Source organism: Homalodisca vitripennis, unplaced genomic scaffold, assembly GCF_021130785.1.
Source record: "Homalodisca vitripennis isolate AUS2020 unplaced genomic scaffold, UT_GWSS_2.1 ScUCBcl_123;HRSCAF=1265, whole genome shotgun sequence".
Taxonomy (NCBI): domain Eukaryota; kingdom Metazoa; phylum Arthropoda; class Insecta; order Hemiptera; family Cicadellidae; genus Homalodisca; species Homalodisca vitripennis.
Genome location: NW_025776264.1, coordinates 285,738 through 311,304, shown reverse-complemented (window position 1 = coordinate 311,304; position 25,567 = coordinate 285,738). Strand labels below are relative to the sequence as shown.

Sequence of the window (25,567 nt, the reverse complement as noted above, 5' to 3'; positions counted from 1 at the left end):
TAAGGAACGTGAAGCCTATAGGAATGGAATTAGGGTATTCTGTTATAATTTTTATATTCATCAACACTAACATCTTAATTTCTTTACTAGACAAGTGTAGCGGATACAACAGTTATGAAAGTATAACCATATCAAGCAGAGCTCAGCTTGGCTGCTACTGGTATGATTGACAGATGAGCGATGCTTTCTTTGCAAACAGCCTGTATGCCCGGCTGTTGGGAGTGGTTTGGGTCAACTTTAAACCGTTGTTCCTCATTTTAAGTGTTAAAGGGCTTTGCCTGGTAAAGTAACACATATTTACGTCCCTTTCTATGAAGCCTCCAAATACTAAACTAATCATATGTCCTACTTATGTTATCATATCCAAGTAAATCCATTTTTAATCTTAAAAGATATTTTTTCGATCTTTGAGATTTCCCGGAAAGTTCAAATATGATAATACAAGAGAGCCATAATCATTGCAGGATAATGCAAGAGCTGTTACTAATTTTACTGTCATAAAGTTTGGCTCACTTTGTGTACGGTAGTAGCTCTATAAATGCCTAAGAATACAGTAAATTCTTTTTTTCGTTCGTATCGACTAAGCTTCAAACACTTTTACAGTGAAACTGACTCGTGCCACTGTTACTCAGCGGCAGGTTTACGGACAAATCTGCGTCAAAAGTCGTCAAAATTTAGGTGACCTAATGACAGGACTCCCCCTTCGAGAATATGCAAGAATATTTAAGTTGGGGGTTACGCAAGATAAGATGTTGAAGCTATAGCTCGAAGCTCTCAAGAACCGGTTTTTAAAAATACCTTTAATACCGTGTTTATCTAAACGTTTATACATTTGAAGATGAAATATTAATAGATAACTAAAGGTATTCCTGACTAATGAAGAAGTAAAATAGATTTATTAATAAATGTATGAATAATAACTCAATCGAAAGAGTTATAGGAGCGAAAGAGACAGGATAAAAAATACAGAATTGTGGTTGAAAAGAGTTTACTTGAAAATCATTCAAGCGAATATACGGTGGAAGAAACGGTTAACAGGTCTTTATAATTCTCCATCTTTTATCTTCACTTATAGTAAAAATCTAAAAAAATCAGTATTTGTATTTAAATATTATTGGATATTTACACAAAATGTACGCTGTTAGCAAAATCCGTTGATGCCCTATAAAATAAACTGAATAAGACTTTTTAGAATGACCTCTCTGGCAAGACAGGTTTAGGCTCATTGAACGTAAAATATTACGTCATAATATTACGTTATAAATTTAGTTTGTATTGTTTTATTAAATTCATTATATCCTTGCAAAATACAGACTTTACTTGATCCGGATTATGATAGGAATCTTACATTGGAGTGATAAAATCTTTCTCGTAATGTTAATATTTTCTCTTCAGTCGAACAAAACTTTCATTAAGTTAAATTGAAAGAACTTTCTATTGAAAAGATCTTACACTGTTGTTTTACGTTTCTCCTAAATAATCCGACTCATATAATGTTAAGTTGGTAGGCTTTAAATTTTTTTTTAACCTGCATTGTCTATACGTAGATGAAATATGAAGTTTAGTTAAACAGATATGTGAACAGCTGTAACATGTATTGCGTGTAACAAATGAGAGTACCATATAATGCCACAATGAGACATGTCACAATAGAATGACGACAATTATCTAAACACATGTATGACAACAGAAGACTGACAAAGCAAGCGTTTTGGTGGTATTTTCACTCATGTTATTCCCTTGGTGTGTGAGATTTCAATGTTAAGGTAACAAACCTTAAGTGTAGTATTTATTGGGGTGGAATACCAGTATTTAACTTGTATGAAAATTTATAATAATCATAACTATTGCAAAACTTCTTAATCCGTCATAAAAATCTTACAATTATTTTGCCAGACACACACACACACACACACACACACACACACACACAAACACAAATATATATATGTATATATATATGTATATATATTATATTTATACACAATAAAAAAACGATTCCTTCAAGGAGTTCATCATTTCATATCTCTAGTTACTTTATCATACATTAGAAAAATTATTTATAAATGATCAAACTCACATTTTGTTGAGGTATTTCATATTAGAAATCACTCAAACTTATTTATTTATCCACATTCTATAAACGATTATTTTATATTAGGTTGTTTATTGGAATGACGTAAACTTCCAGCGCATGTTATGTGTGTTTTGGTTATTAAATTATTTAAGTTAATAAAAATACTACTAAAACCATAGGATCAGCTTGGTAATTTTTTAATACTGAAGGCCATATTTCTATAGCCATTGTTTTAAATTTGACAAATAGAACACTTGGAAAAGATGTGCAACTGATACCAAATATGCTTATGAAGTAACAATTTTATATTATTTAAAATTAATAATTAAGTTGTCTTTTATAATTCCATACATGTTATATTGAAAATTAACAGGACCAATAAAAATATGTAGTAATTGTGGTTCCACCATTGTCGTTTTCAAACCAAGTTGAATAATCTTCAGATAATAGTAGACAAAAAAGTTAAAATTCTCTATATGCCATCTTCGCGAGTGTTGTAATCTGATGTATAATGTTTGTTCAATTTTTTCGTAATCCAGTTCTGATTATGACTGTTATAAAAAGTTTTATAAAATTCAGTTTGTAATATTTTATACAATTTAAACTTTAAAAAGTGAAAATTGATACTCTATAATGTTATACTATTACCTTTCTTTCTGTTCGGAAATAACAATCATTCTAAAAATATTCACAACGTGGAGGTATGTGTGAATGTTTTGCCAATGCTCCCTTGTGGGTTATAAATACCAGTAGGAGCAAGTTATAACAGTGTTATCCAAAATATTTTGCATCCGAAATAGACTATATTCTATCAACTTTAGATTATCGCGTCCCGAGTCTGTATGACTTCAAAATAATTTGTTTGTGATATTTATTTACATTAGTTGGTTTATTACAGGATGGTTGCTGTTACATTACTAGTAATGTTGGTTGTAAGCTGTACACCTCTAGTGTCTGGGATTTGTTCCCCGAGGCTACAAGAAAAACTGCTAAAAATATGGCATGGTGAACCACCCGAAGAAATTGTCGAAAATGTATGTAAATAATTATTTCATAATGTGTTAAACACACAAAATTAGAATATTGTACTTAATTTACTTCCGATCTGTAGGTGTACCTTAAAGTAACACAACATAGAAAGATTTTTTTATTCTTTCTTTAACACTAATACTTAGGCCAATATAACTTAAAAAATATGAGAAATATAGATACAACATAAGGCTATGCCTTTGTTGGGGATGATGTTTACAAAAATACAAATAGCGAAATTAAATAACAAGAATTAGTTTTCGTACCTTATTTTGTAAATAAAGTAATATTGGCATTAAGTTTCAATTTATGCATCATTTATTGTTAAAACATTAGGCTCAACCAAGTTATATTAAATATTACAAACAATTATTTCATAATGCTCTAGCCAGTTTTTTAAATATTAATATAATGTAAAAAACCAGACTAACCATGCAATAATTTATTAACTTAAACACAATTTTATTTCAAAATCAACTTATCTGATCAACCACACTGTAATGATTTAGAACATTAATTTATATTCCTACATTTTTACCAAGTCTGGTTATAAATTATACATCCTTCAAACTGTAAAAGAAAAAAAATATTGTAAAATGTATTTTTTGATTTTTGTCATTAAAAGTTATTAGATTTCTTATTTTCATTACTAATTAATTACACTTTAAAAGCGTTTCTAATTATAATATAAAGCAAGTTCAATTCTACATAATTGTATATATAAAGAAGGGGTAATATGTTCCCAAATAAGGATAAGAATGTTAATTAAAATTAACTTTGGTCAATAATTTTATATAAATCTTTTATATAAGTAATAATGTGATATACCTTCCGCCCAAGCAGAAGAGAGTATAATGAAGCCTACTATGCATAAAAGAAAAGTAAAACGGTGCGAAGTACGTCTGATGCACGTATTTGCATAAGAAAATTAAAATTTGACTTATGTACTCTACAGTATTTTGAATTATTGATATGTAACGTAAACATTATTCGCTTTCTTGTCGTTTAGAGATAAATTAAGTTTTAATAAATGAATTTATACCGGGTGTATCAAAAGCCCCTAACCCCTTATTATGAATAGAGATAGAGTGATTTTCTTTTGAAGATGTTTTTATGACCGTACGTTATGACATACGTTTTATAAGGAGATTTTGATGAGTAACCTCGCCCCCAAAAATGGTTATTTTGGGGTGAGTCGAAAATTTATAAATAGGAATCCTTGGATGTGAAACCTCAGCTTGAAGGTACGTATTATAACACGCAGCAGGATAACACAAACTAGACTTCTCTATTGTTACTTTATCACAATTGGTGGCCTATTGAATTTGTAATTGTTTTTATAAAAACCTCCACAGGTTATAATACATTTTAAAGGTATTGTAAAGCTGATAAAACATTCAATAATTATTTTGAGAACCTACGACTCGAAATAATAAATAGTCATTACATGAATAAATTAATAAAATGAATAAATAAATAAAAGCATTCGTTTTCACCAAGCAGATCAACCGTGATTATCATAGCATTTATTTGGTTTTGTATTGTTTGGACCGAAGCCCCAGTAGAAAGTCCCAGGAATATCAACATTTGGTTTTGCTATGCCATTTTTTACAGGATACCAGTTATTATTGAAGACACTTTCAGTCCACTTTGCCCCAGTAACTGGGACTGAGTATCAATTATTAGGATTTCTTATTTAAAGGTTTTTACCGAATCCCAAAATATCCCATTTTTGGGGAGCGAGGAAAAAATAACCATATAAGAAATAGAAACATCCCCTAACTGAAATCACTCCATCTCTAATCTTAATAAAGCTACAATTGGGAAGGATGGGACTTTTAAGACAACCCGTATATTCTACATCATTTTAATTTTTGAGAATTTGTTTTCACAAGGAGAAATGTCTCTCTTCACGGGTATAACAATCATGATGTTTATTTTATAGAAAAAAATTAAAATCTATCTTAGTAACTCGTGCAGGACTATCGGAATGAAATGATCTGTAAACATGAAAACTATACATCTAACCTCAGCGTAGGTTGCAACTTGACGTGGTGTATGTTTTACTATACCTTGCATTTTCAATAGACATCATGACCGTGATGACATTAACGTCCCATCTTACGTAACTGTTATAAGCAAGATGGATTTTCCATATCTTAAGACATATCTCTAGGACAAAATAAAAAATGTTACAGTGGATGGCAGGGAAACTGACCACAGTCTACATCTCGCCCGCTCTGGTAGAGGCTCAACCAGGCCTACATGGCGGTGATGCTCTCAAAGGTCTCTCCTGCTACCAGACAGTGGTCGGCAAGGATGGAGTATCAACCACCGACTATTGGTACTACAACAACAAGTGAGTACTTTTAAGTAGATCGTGAGAAACAGATCTTTAATGTACGTGCTTAAATGTATTATTCTATGTTTTGCACCATATGGTCCGTACATTTAATTAAGTTTTAATTACATATTTATCTGAGAAAAACATCTTGGGCTATACACTTTGTTCTAAAAGGACCTTTTGTGCCTGTAACCCTAAAATATTGTCTCTCCCCAAACGATAATAAGATTAATTGGCTGCTGTCTTCTAATATCGCTTAGAAATAATTGATTCCATTACATGATAAAATGTGCATTATTAACGTTTTTTAATTTTAAGAACTTCACAAAGAAAATCACTAAATGTTATTTTTACACAATTTAAATAAAGCAACCCTTTCTGTTTTTACATAAACCAATTTCTCATATCCTTCAATGATTATATGCTCTATAGACAGCGCCATATACTAATTATTTTAAAGCCAAATATTAGTATATTATAGGCAAATTAAACCATTCCTTTCATATTTACTTTATGCATAGAAAACTTGGTTGCTCTACCGTGCTTAGAGATCTGTAGGCTATCTAAAACATCGTATTGCATATTGCACTCAAAGAGCTCCCGAAAAGGCAACGAGAATACCTATTCCTGTATATTACACAATATTGTTAGTCTAGGCGTGTCTGAGACAAGGGCGGATCCAGGATTTTTGTGAGGGGGGGGCGGTCTGAGATTTTGGGAGATTTTTTACACATATGATTCATGTTGGTAGTCAAAGCTCTGTAATTTGACATATAATGTTATTATTGTATACTAATGAAAAAAAGGGCTAAAGTGATAAATGAAAACAATGTAATATTTCCAATAAACTGTATATAATCTGACAAAAGTTGTAAAAATACAAAATTTTATCTTTAAAGTACAAAATCGAGTCTTCTGTTTTTTTGGCTTGCAAATCTGTTAATGACTTTTTCGGGGCATACTTCGATGTCCCTGTGCACGTTTAGCAGAGCGAGTCCAGTCAACCTATCCTCTGCCATCCTTGTTCTGATCCATGACTTCAATTTTTCTCAGAGTTGAAAAAGATCGTTCTGCTGCCGTTGCTGTTGGAAAAAAACAATAAGTTCTAACAGATTGGCAAAAAAGGTCAAATGTTTCATACCAATGAAAAAAATACTTTTTACTAACAACCACACGATTTAAGAAAATACTATTAGTTTTACTGGTTTTAGAAATTATCTGCTAATAAATAATTTTGAAAAAATAGTATAAACAAAATTACTTACCTATTGAAATTGGAAGAGTAAGCAGAATTTGTACCAAAGCCCTTAGAAGAGGGTAGCTGTTTTCATTTAATGCTTCAAAACATTTCATTGCTTTAGTTATAGTCTTAAATTCATTATAATTAGGAATGTTCTTGAGGGAGCATACTTTGTTCATAAGTTTCAGTAGCATCGTGTTTTTGTTCAATGACACTAAACTGCAATACTTCATACATATGGGCTCAAAACTAGATTTCATATCCACTATTTTGTCCAAGTTTTGTCGGAACGGTTAGGTTCAGCATATAACACTCCAGTGAATCGCTTGAAAATCTATCTGTCATATCTGCAATAATGTTATCCAGGATTGTTATGTATGCGGATTTTTTCCAATGTTGTATTGTACATTCCCGACTGTCACTGGACGTTGAGGGGTAGTTTGGTCTATTTACTTGCTGTCCCACAATTCTTGGAATACGAACTTCTATGCCCATAGACTCCATAGTCTTTTCAGCAGTATTGAAAATCAGAGAAAAGAATTGATCAGGATTTTGCCTTTTATTCTGAAGTACTTTTATTGTGTGCATTACTTTGTCTCTTGCTGAACACAAGTCTATGGTTTCTGACTGAAGATATTTACTAAGAACACAGGTTGCATCCGTTATATCACTAAGACAATGCATAGTTATTATAAACTCGCAAGTGGAGATAGAGCACAATAAGCAATTTGCTTTGCTTGCTGTTGAGCTATCATTCCACTTTGAGACAATTTTAAGTGCCTCGGCTATTTTTGTTAGGTCTTCTGTAAACTCAAAAATTGATTCATGCCGTTCTACCCAACGGGTCTCACAATATCCTCTCATTTGATGTCCCAGTACTTTTTTCAAAATAGAGTTCCGTTTGGCCGAGGAGGTGAAAAATCTAGAAATCTCTTTTACAGTGCCTACTGCATTTCTCACGCTTTGGACTTTATTGCACTTTGAAATAGCCAAATTCAATGCATGATTACTGCAGCCACATAAGGTGCTGTTTATGGCAATTTTTTTAATTTCTGTCACTGCTCCTCGCATGTCAGACATATTGACAGAGCATCCATCACAACCGATCCCTACACAGTTATTCATGTTCAAACCAAGCTGTTGCATGAATTTCAGCACAGACTGTCCTAAAACCTCCCCCGTGATAACAGGTTCAACTTCTTGATCAGAATAGTTCGTACCCGTACCGTGGAGATCAACAAAACCTACAAAGTCTTCTCTTATAGCATTGTTATACAGGTAACGTAAACTAAGGCTTAGCTGAGAAGTATGAGACGCATCTGTTGATTCGTCAAATATTATGCTATAATATTTAGCTTCTGATACTCGTTGAGTTATCACTTCCAAAATTTCATCAGAACAACATTTTATAAGGCAGTTAGCTGTTGTCTTGCTGATGTAAGTGGCGTTTGCTCCTGCAGACTTCAAATGATCTTCAAGCTGAACATCCCCGCTATCTATTCTAAATCGCAAAAGTGCCCTGAAATTGCCGTCATTTTGTACTGGATCATCTCCAACTTCAATCAAACTGCCATCATCCCTATGACCTCTAAGGGGTATGTTCTGCCTACCATGCAACAAAATAGTTTTAATTATTGGCACAAGCCTTGCACGATTCTGCATGGTTTGGGCCTTCCTATTTTCGTTTAACAAATTAAGAATTTCTCCCTCAGGGTTTTCAAAAACAGATATAAAATGTTTGGCGTCAATTTCAGCATCTTTGTGATATTGTGTCGCTGCGTTACTTTCGAAATCGCCGTCCTTGCCTGAGAGTTTTAGCATATTTCTGTAGAGGTTCAGTAACTAATTTCTTTAAAGAAACTGTATGCTGTCCTCCAACTAGCTTTTGATGGCATAGTACTGCACAAAATTTACAAAATAGCCCTTGCTTAGCTTCTGAAAAAACTAACCATGGATACTTTTCAAAATGGCCAATATTAGCTTTTCTTTGTTCTTCCCGTCCTCGTTTTACATGAGAGGATGTAGGAAACTTAAAGTCCTTTTTAGGCTTCCAATGATTAGTAAAAATACTATACTTAGTATGGTCACTCATCTTAGAGATGTTGTTAATGTGAGACCCGATGTCGAAAGAGCACATGTTTTCGGAGATACTAACTTGTGAATTGGAGGATGATGGCGCCGATTGTGGTGGCAGCGGCACGTCTGTAACCTCATGCTGGGTGGAAACCTCAACATTTGAAGAAGGAACTTCACTGTCTAACTTTGGTCTTTTAACAAGATAACGATCCATATTGCACAAAAATCTGTTAACACTCAAAAAGCTATTAAACACAAGCGAACGGGTACTTCACGATATTCACGAACGTACGCACTGAATCAACTGAGTGGCCGTAGTAGGCGGTGTGGTGTAGGCCTATCGTTGGGGCGGGCGGGACTATACGAAAAACCACAAGAGAGTGCAGTTGAGGGAGGAGCCTATTTTGCCCGTGACTTTGGAGCGGCCAACGAGAACTGAGCGACGTTGCCAAACTTGTTCCCCGCTGTAACCACAAGCCGCGCGAGTCCAGCGTTCTTAAATACTTAACCGTTACGCTCGAAAGAAATGTTAGAGCTGTCTTGAATTAATTAACTACGTATTACAAAATGTAATTTTACGGTCATTTAAAAAAAAAGTACATCTCTGTAGCTTATTTCCATGTTGAGTTTAAATGGATTGAAATAAATTATTGTATTATATTACTCATATCGAAGATCGTATGATTAAAATCTTTAGCCGAAATATAAATTATAAAGAAAACATAAAAATACCGCAAAAAAATGTTAATTTCCCGTTTTTAAACAGATAGATAATGCCATTATCACTGATATATAATAAGGCATTACATGTTTGCATAGTATAATCATGTTATGTTAAATGGATTTTCAATTTGGTAAGAAAGTTATCAAATACATCTGAAATATATATTCTTTTGCATAAATATACTTATTCAGTACATAACGGTGGGAATTGTTGCCGCAACGGTTTTGTTTACGCATCTTCGGTTCTCATAAATTTATAACCATTTGAAAGCATTTTTCCTACCTGGCTATTAATAGTCTTGAATCTGTGTTATGTAAAATTGTTTTCACACGTGGGTGATTTAAATATTTAAACTGGCCATAGTTGAAAAATCATACAGCACGAGTTTTTTTATAATATGAATGCACTTTCTTATAAAATTCTAAAGTAACGGTTTTCTATAACATCCAATGAAATTTGAACACAGTACATAATAGATGATGTCAGACGAGTGAAAATGTGGAGGAAAACGGGTGAAATACCTGTAAACAAAAGCCGCACCAGCCAGCAGTGGTGGTAATACCAGACGGATGAGTCATACTGTTTCCAAGAAACACCCCCTTCCTCCTTTCGGTCTCTGACCGTCAGTCAGTGCCTATTGTCGCTTAATCACTGGCGGTTGAAAATACTGCATTCTCTTCAATTCCAGTACGCGTATATTATTTTGTGCAAAATTTTACTGTTGGTGAACGTTTTCGTGTTTTTAAGTGTTGTTTATTGGTAGCTATTATAAGTGTACCGATTATTTTCTGTGTAGTGTCATTAAATTGTAATATACTTGTTATTGTGATTCCTTATTTGGATAAAATGGAGTGTGATGATGTTTGTTCAAGTGTACAGCCATCCGGAAGTAAGAGCGGTAGTGAAAAAACCCCTACGTAGTGGAGAACGACGTATTATTTACAACGTTTACAACTTTTTCAAAAAACTGTCGTTGACAACTTTTCGTCATGCAGTGTCCAATATAAGCAACATGTATATTAATTTTGTGTGTGTTTAGTAATCGTTTAAAATCACTGAAAAGATTGTTGTATCGTATGGAAATAAGTAAGTACTTTACTCTGACTAACTGACGGGACGATTTGTTTGTTTTAATCGATAGTTAGTTTGTAATAACATTAATAAACTATACAAGTAATTTAAATATAATATAGCAAACTGTCAACGCATTTTAAATATTGTTTTTCAATTATACTGATAAGTTTTTAAATGTTCAGTATCAGTGCTAGTTGTGACAGCGCAGCGGTTTATCAGCCACAATGCGCCCAGCCGTGCCGCGCGGCCAGCGGCAGTTGTGTGGCAACGTCGCGCAGGCCAGTCCATTCTATTGGTCGCCGCCAACTGCACTCTCTGGTGGTTCCTTGTATAGGACGACTCATGCGCACGCACCGCTCCCCCACCCCTTCCGGTGATCATACGCACTGTTACCACCTCCCCTCTACTCATACACGAATTAAATCTACAATCTTAAGTACAAAATGTATGTTTGAAACACCGACAGTACCAATTACGAATAGTGTGGCCGATGAAAGCACCCTTTACTAACGAACAATATAGTATTACTTTAAGCTTAAATCTTTTATAAACAAACAAAAATTTGAATTTGTGACTACCGAGGGGGGGGCGCGCGCCCCTCGCGCCCCCCCTCTGGATCCGCCCTTGGTCTGAGATCATTTTGAGCTCCTTCGTTGCCAAAATTTCTATCTATACACAATACCATGACTCCATATTTCAAGGAGTAGTGTTTGGGATAGCGTCACGCCCACGTCAACATTCACATTAACTGGCAATGTGATATGAAACCTTATAACAGATGTAAAGCTGTAAAGTGTTCAAGAAACCACTTCGTAGAGTTAAAAGCAGTCACTTTTAGAAAGAACATCCACCGAGATGATTTCGATTGGGAAATATAAAACATTATAAAATTATAAAATATATAATTAAAATGATGAGAAGGATCAGGAAAGTATTTCAATACAATGAACTTTAGATTTAATAACGAATTTCGATTTAAATTCACTAATCTTTACTATTATATATTTCATTACGAGAATATCTTAATAAGAACTAAACTTAAGATATAAATATATCCCAAACAATATTGCGCTAATATATAATTGTAACAGTATCCTTTTTGCAGGACTAATGTAGTTGTGAATTACGACATCGTGATGGAGGTACCAGCTATTGTAACAGTTATTGGTAAGCTGATGAGTCATTATGTAAATACAGATTTGTTAAAAAACTTAGTAGAAGGTAATTGGAAGACCCTAATAATTGTAATATACTTTGTACATTATATAAAACTAAAACCTTTTTTGTCAACAGAACCACCATATTCAGAAATGCACCTTCAGGTGTTCTTCTTGAGGAATGGTGTCTATGGGCTGTACGAATGTGACACTTATTTTACAGAAGGTGGGTGTGTAGTAGTCAGTCTCATATATTTCACCAGTTGTATTGCACCATATATGAGATTTATCAGTAATTTTATTTATTTATATAAATCTGGCATTAATTATTGGCACGGGGTTTTGGAGGTGGGATTCAGACGATCCCCCACTAGACTATCAGACTATAGCGGCTGCCACAATTTATTCTAATTTGTAACAATCTACAATGTTGAATTCCAGAGGGCAGTTACACCGCTGGCGTGATGATTAGAGTGCTCAATTACGACAAGAACAACAAGCTGCAGTCAGACTCTATACAGTCGGCCATGGCGATACTGAACAAACTTAACTTGAATGATGGTGTTGTTGTTCCTACAGACTGCCCTTAGCTGATCATGTTGGGAGTCCTCAGGATACTGCCCTTCAGTATGCGAGTTTTGGTCACAATAATAAAGCTTAACTAATATAAATGGCTTTATTTTACTATCCTTGTGTTCAAACATATTCTGCAGAAGTTACTGATATATTTGGCTGCAATGAGATTTGAGATAAATATTTACACTTATAACCTGCTCTGGGTTATTGGTTGTTCTCCAATACTTTATGGAAGGAACATATATTTTGTATTACTATGCAAAGGATTTAAAATTACAACAATATATAATTTCTAAATATGACATCTAGATATCCTAAAACTTCATTCTTCATTCGATTATATTTGTGTGTGTACTTATATACCAACAACTACATTTGAGGTGCACAGGACGAATAGAAAATACGTGTGTTGCATTGTTTATGTAAGTTAAAATCTGCAAGAGATATAAAAAAATTATTTGTATTTAATAGTCGTAACGCCCCTCGAGAGTGCGCCCCTTAAGATACGGTCTTCCCTTATATGAGTTAATGTCATAATAATAAAGCTAACAATGTGTTAGTGGCCTTATTTAAAGTAAGCAACTTGTAAAACGTATTCTGCAAGATTTATTACTGATATTATTTTCCGCATTGAGACCTATAATAAATATTTAAAATTTTAAACCTACTTTAGAGTGTTTGTTATAATCCATAACTTGTGGGAAGTATATTTAACAGTATTAACACGCAAAGGATTAAAATAAAACCGTATATAAAATCACATATTGTTTTTAAACCACGTGACAGATATTCAGGAAAGTTTCCGTATGTATTCCATCTACACACACACACACACACACACACACACACACACACACACACACACACACACACACACACACACACACACACACACACACACACACACACACACACACACACACACACACACACACACACACACACACACACACACACACACACACACACACACACACACAGGATGGTAAGATTTTTGTCAGAAAAAGTGCGTCACAAAATGACAAAATTATACAGATTAAAACTCTCGGTGATGTTGACAGACTTTTAAATTCTGTTGAAGGGTAAGGACTTTAAATTCGTTGGCAGACTTCCTGTTGCTGTTTTGTTTATGTTACTATAAAATTTAGTTTTAATTGTATGTGTTTCAGTCAAACATAAATTTCAAGGAAAATTACAAATATTCCACTTAAACATTCGTAGCATAAGAAAAACATTTTGACGAGTTGATGGTGCATTTGAATGGACAAAGTAACAAATATCATATTATAATCTTAGCTGAAATATGGATAAAGTCAGGGGAATAGGATCGCTATCAGATTTCGGGTTACGACATGTTGATGCAACCTAGACTGGAAAATCAGGCTGGTGGAGTGGCTCTCTACGTGGACAAGCGACTTGGCTACTCTTATCAGCTAACGGCCCTTCCTACTGCAGAGATAGTGCACATCGCTCTCCTGTTTGATTGTACAGTGGGCTCTAACTGCAGACTTTCTTTGTATGCAATGTATCGCTCATGTAGATATACGTTCAACCAATTTAAAGATAGTTTTATAGAATTGTTACAGCATGATAATGATCCTACTGTTATTGTCGGTTATATGAATATTTGTACTTTAAAGGATACCGGTTCTGAGCCGCAATACTTGAGCATACTTGCTTCATATGGGTTTAAAAAATTATATAGATAGATGTTCCCAAAGGAGTTATAAAATAATACAAGGTCATGTCTAGATCATGTTTTAATTAGAAACTCAAAGCAGATATGTTTTTAAATGTAATGTAGAAATATTTGGTATAACTGATCACTGCGCCGTGACTGTGTATATTGCAATAAATAAATTGCATGAACATAGTCAGGGATTTCAAAATAAATTTTATAAGGTCTTGGATGAAAATATGCTGAGTCGTCAACTAAAATTTGCTGACTGGGACAATGTGCATAAACTGCAATGATTTTGATGAAAGTGCATCAGAATTTTACAGGATATATAATAATTGTTATGATAGGTCATGTGTGCTAAAGAAAAACAAGGGGAAATTTAAAAAAACGAAATCCTTGGATTACTTATGATCTAATTAATTTAGTAAACAGGAAAAACGAGTTATACATAACGTATGCTAGAAACTATCATAACTTACATGTTAAATTGCAGTACAAAACTTTAACTAAATTAGTGACTAAGGAGATAAAAAACGCTAAAATTAATTACTTCTCTTCTCTTGTTGAAAGAAATAAAGATAACACAAAGCAATATTGGTCTATTGTTAGGAATATTATGAATAAACAAAAAAAGTCCTTGTCAGTTATACATATGAATGGCATTAACACGGAAGTGACAAATAACGAGAAAATGGTGGCAAACTATTTTAATAAATACTTTGCAAATGTTGTGGGCGAACTAAAATATCAAGCTTTCGGTGAGGATTTGTTTTTAGACAAAGAGTTGGATTTTAAGTTTAATAATGTTCTAAATAATTTTAATGTAAGTCAATCAGATATTAGTACGGTTCTTATTAACGCAAAAAACAAGAAAAGTTGTGGTTTGGACAATATTATTATTATTAATATTAAGAAAAATAGCAATGTTTTTATTCCACTGCTATACAGCATATTCAATAAGTCGTTGAAACAAGGAAAATTCCCTAACAGTTTTAAAGTAGGTGTAGTGGTGCCGATTTTTAAAGCCGGATATAGCAAACTTGTAATGTCGTATCGTCCCATCACTCTAATAAATACAATGGCTAAGCTTTTTGAGATGCTTATAAAAAATAAATTATTACAATTCCTCTTAAATAATAATATATTTTCAAAGAACCAGTATGGATTTTTACCAAACAGGGGAACTGATCTAGCTGTGGAGCGTCATGTCTATACCATTGTGTCATCCTTTGAAAAAAGAAATTTAACTCTAGCTTTATATCTGGATTTTCAGAAGGCTTTTGATGTGGTTGATATTGAAATATTGTGAAATAAACTTAAAAAAAGTATGGAATAAGGGGACCAGCTTTAACTTTATTAAGATCTTTTTGTGCTGGGAGGAAGCAATGTGTGAAGATTCGGCAGGAATATAGCGAATTAATGGAGCTTAATTATGGGGTGGCACAGGGGGGTGTTTTGGGACCATTATTGTTTAACCTGTAAAAAAATGACTTATTGGAAATGAAGTTAAATTCAGAAATAATTGCTTATGCAGATGATACTACCCTGGTATGTTCAGCCTCAAATCGTTTAATCTCTAAAAATGAAAATAAATGAAGACATTAAACAAATTTCCCAATGGCTTATTAGTAACAAATTGTTAATCAATAACTCCAAATCTAAGTGCGTTATATTTTTCGACACTGATATACCTAAGGAAAATTTGAGAAATGAATTTGACTTAATGTGTCACGGACATCAGTATTTATATAAATGTTCTTGTTCAAAAATTGAAATTGTAGATTCAGTTAAATACTTGGGCTTGTATATTGATGATAAGTTGAAATGGCACCAACATGTGAAATATTTGACGTCAAAGCTAACAAAAGTCAATTATTCTCTTTACTTCATCAGGAATTTCTTGAAGAGTGAACATCTGAGACAGCTGTATTTATCACGGGTTTGAGAGTACGTTAAGATTTGGTATTATACATTTTGGAGTTACGTTATCCTACTGTTTTGCAGCCTCTTGTAATGACTCAGAGACTTGCTCTTAGAACAATATATTTTATTAAAAAAACTGAAAGATTAACTTACTTATTTTTACAAAACTAATATTTTAACATTCGAAAAAACTTTATACATTGTCATGTTTAATGCATGTTCATAAGTTTCTGAGTACCTTCGAGATTAAGAAATTCACTGTAAGGACGAGAGCTGCAAATACGATCACTTTAAAACTTGAATAATTTTTTAAAGATATAAGCCGTAGACAGTTCTGTTATAAGGGGAAGGAGTTTTTACAATGGAATGATAAGGAAGTTTGGGAATTAGTGTCACCTATGACAGTAAACCGAAAGTTAAAATGAAAGCAAAAGCAATTTGTAAATGATGGCATTAATGTATAGACATTAAGTAGGAATTTAATTTATATGTATAAGTATTGTTATACTTCTTCTTTCCTGTTTTATAATAGTACCTTTCGCTTCACATGTTTGTTATTGTTTATATTTATTTTGTATTGTTGTTATTGTTTATATAATCTATTTTAGTTATTGTTTGTATATTCTACTTTAGTTATTGTTTGTTTGTATATTCTATTTCTTGTTGTTCCATTCTAGTATTGCTTGATACAGTACATTTTGTAACTGTTGCGGTAACAACTATAACGTTGGTAATGTGTTTATTTTTTTATGTTTAATTGTTTCTATTACTTGTTGTTTCATTCAGCTGTTTTGTTGTCTTTATTTAGGTATTTTTTATTGTTGTTGCTTTCATTATGTTCCGCTGTTATTTGTAACCGAGTAATTTGGGATTGGGTAACGTGTGTTCGGGTTTGTGTGCCCAGACCGGTGTCCAGCCCTATTGTCTGCTGGAATTTCCTGAATTTTAAGTAATTTGTTTCTTGTTATTTCTATTTCTATTTTATTGTTATTTATATACATACATACATATATATATATATATACAATACTTATTTATTTATTTAATAATTCATATATTTAAATTTCTTATTAGTTGGTCAATGTTATTTTATTTTATATTATATTTAAATTTCATATTGAATAACATTGGTAATATTAGATGGTTCATGGTTACACTGTGCGATTTGGGATTTGCTCATTACAATTTTAAAAAAGATAAAATTAAGAACATTTGTGAATTATGTTAGTTTGTATAGAAGAATAGCTACATAGCATAGATCACATGCCAAACTGATTGTTTCTTAAGTACGTTTTAGTATAAAAATTATTCCGCGCGAGTTCAACAGAACTCATGGAATATGTATGTCTTTTCTATATTACAAGAAAATAAACGTTTTTGAACTTGAACTTGAACACACACGCGCGCGCACGCGCACACACACACACACAAACACACACACACATACATACATATATATATATATATATATATTATATATATATATATATATATCCTAAAACTGAGTTGCGTTGATATATATTTTTGTTAATGTACATGCCACTAGCAAATTTAGATGAAAAGGTCGAATAAAATGTGAGTGTAATTTAAAATATGTGTACACATTTATTAGTAATTAAACTATCCCCGTCGTGTCTAAGGAGGGTATTTATTCTTTTGTTATTATATGTTTGCTTGTTTTCAATAAGTTTAAGTAAAAACAGTTGTTGATTAAGCCAAAGGTCTTTTCAAATCAAAACACATTTAAAATATTGATACTTGATGGAAACATCTGTTTTTTTTACTAAATCTAGCTTACCAAACCCTCAAACTATATTTAGAGGATTCAAGTAAATCGTGAGGTGCTCTAACAATAATGTGCTAATTATTTATTTATGTATTTACCAAAAGTTCACCAAATATTAAAACATTACACATTGTTTAATCTGCTATGACAGAAAATTAGGAGACAAGACAGATTTCAACATGTGTAGGCAGTAAATATAAATAACTGACAAAGCAAGATCAAAGATACAAGCAACAACAGTGAAAAGTTGAAGTAACAAAGAAACGGTAACTACTGTTCCATTAAAAGCAGGTAGTTTAGTTTCGGGGTGAAAAACAGCAGTTAAGTGGCACCAAAGAAGAAATGACGGTTGTACGGAGACGTCGGTACCGTGAGTCACGCCAAGCTTCTGTCGGCTTTCACACCGATTGGTTTGTTGCGTGTCGCAGGTCTACAGTGACGTGAGAATAATGTACTGATAATTATGCGTTTGGAATAAATTCAGTAAGTTATCCGTATATTGAACTGTGTTTTTTGGATGCATAGTGTATTCTAACTTTTTGGTGGTAATTAAATGAAGTATATGGATATAATATACAGGGTGACAATTAAGTCTTTATAATTCAGTCAGTAAAAACAACAAGGGATATCGCAAAAATATTTGGAATACCTTTATGGGTTTTTAATGACAATGTTTAATTAAAATGGTTAATGGCAGCCTATATTAAGTAATAAAGCTATAGTTGATATGAAAACGATGTTGCAATGCGGACTTCCTCAGATTAGTTGAATAAATTGGTTCAAAAATTGCTGTTTAAAGTTTGTTAAATATAAAAAAATTGTAATAAGTACACCACCAATAACCCAACACAGGTGTTAGTAATAATAAATGTCAGCTGTAACAATCAGCTGGTAAATAAATCATAAGACTAATTTTAAAAGAACCTAGGAGAAAAGAATCATTTATACCTAACAGTGCTAGGCTAATACATTGAGAGAGGTACATCAGCAGTCAAAATGTGTGGCGGTGTTGAGAATGGATTTGTTATTCTTACCTACATAAGAATGGAAGATTACAGCAAATAAATTAATTAAACCATGTTAAAAATATTGGTTTTATTGTTACAAAGGTTCAGATTTTTTAATCCTTTATGAGTACTCAAAAATCTGGAAAACAACAAAAAAGATCATGCGTAGTGTTTCTTTACAAACTACCCTAATAATATGTGTAACAGTTTTTTGTATCAATATTAACAGTAAGGAATCAATATAAACACACATGTGTTTTTTATATTGTGCGGAAACTATTAATTAATTCTACACCATAAAACGACTTTTATTGACAAGTACATGGTCTTCCGATCATATATGACTCTAGTTATTGTAAACCCATAAGACAGAAAGGGCCATGTACAATATAACTGAATCGTTAAACTCTGTGGTGTAATGGTAGCACGCTTACTCCGGCAAGTAAGATATATGAGTATATATACTCAAATTATATATATATAAATGCTCTTGCCATTTATACAGTTTAATGTAAATAAAAAAGTCGTTTGACAGGTATTTGGTCTTCAGATCATATGTTAGTTTCCTTATTTAAACGCATATGTGACAGGTACGGCCAAATACAAAATAATTGAATCGGAAAAAGTAAGCGCTCTGTGGTGTAATGGTAGCACATTCACCCGGCAAGTGAGAGATCCGGGTTCGACTCCCGGCGGAGCAAACTACTTTTTGTGATTCAATGTTTATTGAAATTAAATAAGGCTCTTGCCATTTATACTGTTTAATGTAAATAAAAAGTCGTTTGACAGGTATTTGGTCTTCCGATCATATGTTAGTTTGCTTATTTAAACGCATATGTGACAGGTACGGCCAAATACAAAAATAATTGAATCGGAAAAAGTAAGCGCTCTGTAGTGTAATGGTAGCACATTCACCCGGCAAGTGAGAGATCCGGGTTCGACTCCCGGCGGAGCAACTACTTTTTTTGATTCAATGTTTTATTGAAATTAAATAAGGCTCTTGCCATTTATACAGTTGAATGTAAATATATATATATATATATATATATATATATATATATATATAAAATACACCATTACATAATAATAACTGTCGGTTCTCTAACTAAAGGAAATTTTCACATAAATCTGCAGATAAAATGTGTATGCGTTATAAGACTATCATCAATAAAAAATAAGGCACTGCCAAACATGCTAGAAAAATCAAAGCTTTGAAGTGTTCAATTTATTTTATTAATAGCCTTTGTATCCTGTTTAAGAAATTTTATCTCCTAGCTTGAATCACCCTTTGTGTTTAAATAATGGATAAAATTATATAACCATCCTTGAACACGCTATACCTCAATATATTACGATTAAATGAAGAGAAAAGGTAGAGATTTTCACGTTAGTAAGTGGGTGAAACTTCATTTTGTGAAGTGGTGCATATTTCAAGACGATACTTTTGTGGATACTCTGCCTCATAATTTGAGTTTTTATTTAAATTTTTAATCAACTAATATGAATAGAATATAGTATTAGATTCTGTATATAGTTTGTAATATTGATTGACCAAAGGTACTTAAAATTTTTAGAAAGGTATTTTTATACCTTATAAAAAGTTTGTTACTTCTATGACCTACTTTATTTCACTTACATTTTACATTGGCCTTATAATTAATGATTTATGAAATTTGTTGATAACATGATATATGGTGATTTATTTGGTAAATCCAATTAGGTACTTTATACTTTTTATAGTTCAAAACTATGTATTACACTAAAACCTTCTTTTTAAGATAATGATTTAGTTTCACATGAAAGTTTCTTTTTTTATTGGATTTTTTTGTGTTGTGATAATTGCTAGATACCAAAAGATAAAAATTGAAAGGCTGCATGAGAAATACATTAAAAATATGAAACTTTATACTTAAACATTTAAATAGGTTTGGAAACTATTATGTTAAATTCACAGAATAATAATGAATAGTTACATATCATTAGGAACGGTTTAGCTTATACTGTTCAATATAATAGAGTTAATAATGGGTATTTACTACTGTGTTTTTTTGGATTACCTAGACAAATTTAACAGTAATATGTAATGATTATAACAAATGTGTTAGTTACTCTACCTGTGTTACTTACAACCCAACAGAAGTAAAACACAAATCATCAAACCGAAGTATTCTCTTAGCGAACTTATAAACGTAGTTGACGACATTGTGACCCGCTGAGCTGAGATTACTTCTGTCTTCACGACATCATTTATTGGAAAATACGACATTAACAGCCATGCATTAACGGATCCACAGGGTTATAATTTGACTTGTTTTATAGGTTGAGCTTTTCTGAATTTATTTTAGGGACCATTAAATTTTAACATCTGTACGTCAGTCTATCAGTTTCTCACGGTATCTTGAGAACGGAATGTACAATCATCAAAAGAATATATTATAAACCTTCATTTCTATGCTAATTACATTACGTTCGGTAATCGTGCACGTCACTCAATTTAATTTTCTGAGAATTAGCGAAACTTGTTTTCATTAGTATTATGGCTTACCACTGTAACAATGGAGAACTCGGAGGATTAATACTTTTATAAACAACCTGAGTGCATGAAACTTTAACATGTGACATGATATAAATTGAAGCCTATCAAAATAAAATAAGCTATTATCTTCCAATTATGTATACAACCTCAGCAAGTGGTGTTCCAAACTTCAAAATTGTATATATGTTGGTGTGTGCTAATTAAAATTATAGTTTGGTTTTATCATTCGATAAGATTCTGGGAAACGTTGTGATTGATTTTAGTGTGTTTAATGTATATAAAACTATGATTTATAATAAGATTATTTATTTAAAAATAAAAATATCTAATATACGATGAAACATAAACACGTTTTGAGTTAATACTAAAGATGAGATAAATAATGCAAAGATGTTTTAGAAAAATTGCCTACAAAAAACGAATCAGATGAGTTTAGAATTTTATAAATTGTAATCCTTAATGTAATCTATAATGGTAATCATTAACGTATAATGGTTTTCCTGTCTAATTTTTAACAAACATTCTTTCGTCAAGTTTTAGTGTGAGCATTTTTAAAAGTTACCAAATTCTGGTAATATTTCGAAGAAAGTATCAAAATGAACCGTTGGTATTATACTGCCTTTACATGGAATATAATATAAAAAACCCCTTTTTTAGTAAAGTGGTTAGCCACAGTTCTTAGATGGATGCCGAATCTATCCGTATTTTTGCCTCAGTGACACAAATTGGTTTCATGTAAATTTTCTTAACCCGTAGGTTGGTAGCCTCTTACAAGGTTACGCAAATACTAGGAAACGTGTCAGTCATATTAATATACGATATTGACACGATTCTATGTCTGAGAGGTTTAATAATACTCCACTGAGCTTCTTTAATAATTCAAAAATTTAGCCTATGTTACTAGTTTTGTTTTTCGAGTATAAAGCCTAAAACAACAATACACACCACTATTGAAAGGCGTCTAATCACTATTATACTTTCTTACATTGCATTAAACAGCATGTATTCTTCTTGCCATATATTCTACTGTGTATACACTGGCTACTGCTTTTAGTAATAACAAAATAAAGCCATGCTCTCTTCGTTCTTGAATAGATAGTGGGGAATTTCACTTTTTAGATGTCCAAATATTTCCGAAAAAGCGATAATCTCTTTTAATTACTTTGCTATTTGGCCTGTGTAATTGACTAAGATCTAAGGTTTCGTGTTAACACTGTTTTATATAGTTTATTATGTAATTTCAATATTGTGGTTGTAAAAGCAATGTTTCCACGTGTTGTGAACCTTGGATTGTATCAGTTATCTGTGATATATTATTGAGAAGAGCATAAGTTTAGTAAATGTTGAGTTAAGGAATGTATTAGTACGTAATAAATTGGAGTTATCTATAGACTTACAAGCATATAAAAAAGGAGTTTTCATATTACATATATATATATATATATACAGGGCGTATATTATGTCTGGAAACACCCAAATATATCCTTTAATAATTTTAAATATAAATTTGAAACCTCTTACAATCGTGATAGAGATTGGGCATCTACTTTTTGGAACAATGTTTTTGTTATGTCACACCAACGGGGGACACGTCCTGCCGAGGGTATCGTAAATATTCTTAATGGAAGCCTATACCTTGTGATACATAATTTTAAAGGTAATAGCTTACTAAATTGAATGCCACAAACCGCATCTCAAAGGAATTATTCTATCAGAAAATAGAGCATTTTTAGTATTGAAAAATTTACTGATGTTCAACAATGTAATTTTAACATGGTTTCTTGCCACAAAATGTGTTACACTAATTTTTTAGCATTTTTTAAATGTTCAATTAAAAATAAAATAAACAATTTATTTTTAAGCTGGTTTCATTAGTACAAATTTACCAGTTTTTATTACAATGAATAAAACTTATGAGTCACTTTCTCTGATTACTTATGAATCTGTACTTGGTGTTTTCCAGTCAGCAGGAAGGTTTAAAGAGACGAAGGTCACTAGCCTATGAGAAACATTATTGTGTTATTAATCATCTGGTCTACAGGTTTTCAGTTTGTTGAGCATGGAGCTTTCACTAGACAGGTCTAAGCTTGGGAATTACAAATGGACAAAGGTCATATCATTCCTGTCGAGTTAATCAGTGTCTCTGAAGCATTGCTGTCAACAAGTTATCTAATTACAGTAGTTCAGTTTTTATTTGGCATTTTTAATGGAATTGTCTGAAAGAGAACGAATTACTCTGTTGATGATGCGAGGATATGGCGATCGTCAAAGATCTTATCGGGAAGTTTGTAATTTGTTTAATGACACTTTCCCAGAAAGGAATCCCATAAGTGTTTCAACAATATCAAAAACTATTGAGCGTTTTGAAATGACAGGGAGTGTACGTAATCGGCCAAAGTCGGGTAGGATACAATCTGCAACAGATGAAGAACATGCACTAGATGTTTTGCAAACATTTATTGAAGACCCACATACATCGCTCAGAAAAGCTGCACAGCAACATGATATGCACCCTATGTCTGTGAGTAAGATTTTGAAAATTAATAAATACAAACCATTTAAAGTTCATTTAGTCCAACAGTTTAAGTGAGGATGATTACGACAGAAGAGTTGAGTTTTGTGAACTTGTGATGCGCAAATGTGATGACAATAGAGATTTTCTGACCAACATACTATTTTCTGATGAGGCAACTTTTTTCCTAAATGGCAATGTTAACAGGCACAATTGCCGTTACTGGGCTAGTGAAAACCCACATTGGAATTACTTGAGGTCCCATTCACAGCAACCACAAAAAACTGAACGTATGGTGTGGAATTTTTAGGTAACAAAATTGTTGGACCCTTTTTCATCAATGGAAATTTAAATGCCGAACTTTACTACAATATGCTCCAAAATGAGCATCAGGAGAATACTTTGATAATGTATGGTTTCAGCAGGATGGTGCTCCACCCCATTATGGGAGACAGGTAAGAGAGTATTTGGATTTAAGGTTTCCTCATAAATGGATTGGCCGAAGAGGAGAAATCGAATGGCCTCCAAGATCTCCGGATTTGTCACCAATCGATTATTTCCTATGGGGTCATTTAAAATCCAATGTTTATAGAAGAAAGCCTCATAATTTGGAAGACCTAAGAAACAGGATTATAGAGGAGATTGCTTTGATAACTGAAGAAATGTTAGGCAACTCTGTCGAATCATTTTACACAAGATTGGCTCATTGTCAAACCGTAGAAGGAACACAGTTCGAACAATTGCTTTGACACCAAATGCAGGTAAAACGTTTGTTGTAAGACTTTTCTAACAGCATACATTATTTTTTATTTGTAATAAGAAATCAATAACATAAGTATTTCCATAATTGTACTGTAATAAAAAACTGGCAAATTTGTGCTAATAGAACCAGCTTAAAATGAAATTTTTGTTTTATTTAATTGAAAAATTTTAAAAAATGCTAAAAAATTAGTGTAACACATTTTGTGGCAAGAACCATGTTAAAATTACATTGTTGAACATCAGTAAATTTTCAATACTAAAAATGCTCTATTTTCTGATAGAATAATTCCCTTGAGATGCGGTTTGTGGCATTCAATTCAGTAAGCTATTACCTTTAAAATTATGTATCACAAGGTATAGGCTTCCATTAAGAATATTCACGATACCCTCGGCAGGACGTCCCCCGTTGGTGTGACATAACAAAACATTGTTCCAAAAAGTAGATGCCCAATCTCTATCACGATTGTAAGAGGTTTCAAATTTATATTTAAATTATTATAAACAACAATAACATAAATACATATTCATATACACTGTTCTAAAGAAATATGCGTGCAATGGAGTAATTAAACTATTATGTATAAAAAAGATTTATATAAATTTTATTTACTACGTACACAAATTCCTGTTGATGGAAAACGACCACACATAGTCCACAGGTTAATAATAATTTTCAGTGAAAAAGAACAAAACAAAATAAAAGCTACTTTACAAACATATGAACACTATCTTTAACACAAATATTCTAAACGTTTTAAGGAAACATATTGAGATTAAAAAGTATATAATTCCACATTCCATATTATAACATGTGTGGATTATTTAATATATTTGTTTATATAATTAAAACTATTTGACCTTTAACTAGCAATGTCAAGTTAACAATGACAGTGATAGCTCTATAAAAAACATATAAATAATTTATTTAGATTATTGCGTAGAAAAGTAAGATGTTTTTCTATGGTTAGCATAAGTAAAAATCTACTAGACCTTTTTATGCGGGGTCATATTGGACTGCACCGTTTTCATTTGATAAAAAATATTAACTTCTTATACTAGTACG

At 32.3% G+C, this 25,567-nt stretch overlaps 1 protein-coding gene across 1 annotated transcript; it reads left to right on the top strand.

Annotated features, from left to right (window-relative positions):
* The first annotated feature begins 5,371 nt into the window (after nucleotides 1-5,371).
* Nucleotides 5,372-12,311, top strand: LOC124370388. The gene is made up of 5 exons (XM_046828673.1): nucleotides 5,372-5,469; nucleotides 8,151-8,285; nucleotides 11,670-11,731; nucleotides 11,858-11,947; nucleotides 12,163-12,311. The coding sequence occupies exons 1-5, from the start codon at nucleotides 5,372-5,374 to the stop codon at nucleotides 12,309-12,311; spliced, it is 534 nt and encodes a 177-aa protein (XP_046684629.1).
* The last annotated feature ends 13,256 nt before the right edge of the window (nucleotides 12,312-25,567 follow it).